This window comes from Mandrillus leucophaeus, unplaced genomic scaffold, assembly GCF_000951045.1.
Source record: "Mandrillus leucophaeus isolate KB7577 unplaced genomic scaffold, Mleu.le_1.0 Scaffold58, whole genome shotgun sequence".
NCBI lineage: Eukaryota > Metazoa > Chordata > Mammalia > Primates > Cercopithecidae > Mandrillus > Mandrillus leucophaeus.
This window is the reverse complement of record NW_012106252.1, coordinates 404,214-406,502: the sequence shown is the minus strand read 5'-3', so window position 1 is coordinate 406,502 and position 2,289 is coordinate 404,214. Positions and strand designations below refer to the sequence as shown.

Here is a 2,289-nt window from a genome sequence, read left to right as displayed (position 1 = left end):
ACCATGCCCGGCTAATTTTTTGTATTTTTAAGTAGAGACAGGGTTTCTCCATGTTGGCCAGGCTGGTCTAGAACTCCTGATCTCAACCCCTGACCCCCCACCCTGCCTCAGCTTCCCAAAGTTCTGGGATTACAGGCGTCAGCCACCGCCCCTGGCCTGTGCTCCCAGCTTTTAACTAGAAAAAGGGCAGATATCAGTGCTAGAGTTTAACAGTCTCCTGGCCAGGAGTAGTGGCTATATTCTTTGTGTTGGGATAGATCCTCTAGGGTCAGTGTCTAGTGACAATGGCTCCGATCTCCCTAGGCCTGATTTTCACGGCCCCTTTGTGGCCCTAAAGCAGATGGTGTCATTCTTGAGCATCAGACACAAATGGGAGGTGTGGGGGAGGTTGAGTCTGAGAGGAGAACCAGTAAGGGGGAAATAAGCACAAACTCATTTCATGCTGATTCAGGCTTTCTTCCACCCCTTAATACTAAGGAGTGCCTGGGAAGTGTGGGTAGCAGCTGCAGCAGTATAGATGGCATATGCATACCCTGCCTCTGGAAGCATCTCAGCTTCCAGCCAGACCACTCTCCTCAGAGGCCTTGGGCCCCAGGAGCTGATTGTCTCTGACTGCCCATCTCTCCCTGTTCAGAGTTCCATGGGCTGGATGAGGCCACTCTACTGCGGGCTCTGCAGGCCCTACAGCAGGAACACAAGGCCGAGATCATCACCGTCAGCGATGGCCGAGGCGTCAAGTTCTTCTAGCAGGGACCTGTCTCCCTTTACTTCTTACCTCCCACCTTTCCAGGGCTTTCAAAAGGAGACAGACCCAGTGTCCCCCAAAGACTGGATCTGTGACTCCACCAGACTCAAAAGGGCTCCAGTCCTGAAGGCTGGGACCTGGGGATGGGTTTCTCATACCCCATATGTCTGTCCCTTGGATAGGGTGAGGCTGAAGCACCAGGGAGGAAAGATGTGCTTCTTGTTGCCCTACCTCCTTTCCATCCTAGACTGTCCTTGAGCCAGGGTCTATAAACCTGATACTTTATATGTGTTCACACATGTAAGTACATACACACATGCACCTGCAGCACATGCTTCTGTCTCCTCCTCCTCCCACCCCTTTAGCTGCTGTTGCCTCCCTTCTCAGGCTGGTGCTGGATCCTTCCCAGGGGATGGGGGAAGCCCTGGCTGCAGGCAGCCTTCCAGGCAATATGAAGATAGGAGGCCCACGGGCCTGGCAGTGAGAGGTGTGGCTCGACACCGATTTATGATATTAAAATCTCAACTCCCACTGCCTGCCTCTTAAATTACTGCAGTACTGGAATGGGGATGGGGAGGGCTGTGAAGTGTTGCCACCTGAGTAAATCCCAGCCTGGGAGAGGGGAGAGAAAAGAAAGCTTATGACTTTTGTAGAAGAAAAGGTCCTCCAGGGCTCTGCGGGCTCCAGTGAGCCTGTGGTTTTACATCTGCTGGGTGGGCTGTGTGGAGGAGTGCTGATGGAACACAGCTTGGGGACAGACTGCTTTCTCTCTGAATTGGAGTCACTTAAGGGCTCCCCCTTCCCTCACCGTCTCCCCCATGGAAGTCCTGAACTACTCTGAAGCCCCTCCCTCCATCCATCTGGTCTGGGTGGGGTAACTGTGGCCAAGGGGAGCTGAGGGGGTAAGCCGGATGTGGACTTTGGTTTATTGGAGACTTTGGCAAACAGAAAGGGAGGAAGGAGAGCCCACATTGCAAAAACAGCCACTCTGGCCAGGACTAGGCTGCGGCCAAGGTGGCCTGGAGGGGATGGATGACCGGGCAGTTTGGGGGAGGGACTTATCCTGGGGAGCACACACCCATTCCCTATGCAGACCAGAGGGACAACAACGTCAGACCTTTCCACTGTCCCTTCTGTATGTTCGGCCTGGGGCTACTCCGGACAGTTAGGAGGGGGTGGTGCTGCCTTATCTGGGGTGTGCAGGCCGGTGGTAGCCTGCCCCTAAGTAATCCCCCACTAGGATCCGAGTGTCTTCCTCTCCTGCACTCCCCCGCGCACAAACAGGTTTGTGCACTCTTAGTGCGGGAGGACGCACCGCGGTCTCCCACTCAGTTCTGGCCTCAGAGTGAGGCTGCGGCCGGGGGCTCGGGAAACAGGGGGGCGCGGCTGGGCGGGGCGGTGACTAAGGTTAGGGTCTGCTCGCGGGGAGCCGCTCGGAGGGGCGGCCGTAACTTTCTTCATTCAGCATCTGCTATAGATGCTGAATGAGGAACAAGGGCAGGGGATTAAGCTTGAAATCTCATTCCTTGCTGACTCAGGCTCTC

At 55.2% G+C, this 2,289-nt stretch overlaps 2 protein-coding genes across 2 annotated transcripts in view; both read left to right on the top strand.

Moving 5' to 3' along the window:
* Positions 1–1,276, top strand: part of VPS25 (vacuolar protein sorting 25 homolog (S. cerevisiae)) — a 19,713-nt gene extending 18,437 nt beyond the window's left edge. Inside the window, exon 6 of the mRNA XM_011998774.1 lies at positions 635–1,276. Within this exon, the coding sequence (XP_011854164.1) occupies positions 635–747 (113 nt within the window). The 3' untranslated portion in view covers positions 748–1,276. The remainder of the gene's footprint in view (positions 1–634) is intronic.
* WNK4 (WNK lysine deficient protein kinase 4) overlaps positions 1–2,289 on the top strand; it is a 22,000-nt gene that overhangs the window by 3,728 nt on the left and 15,983 nt on the right. The window lies entirely within an intron of this gene.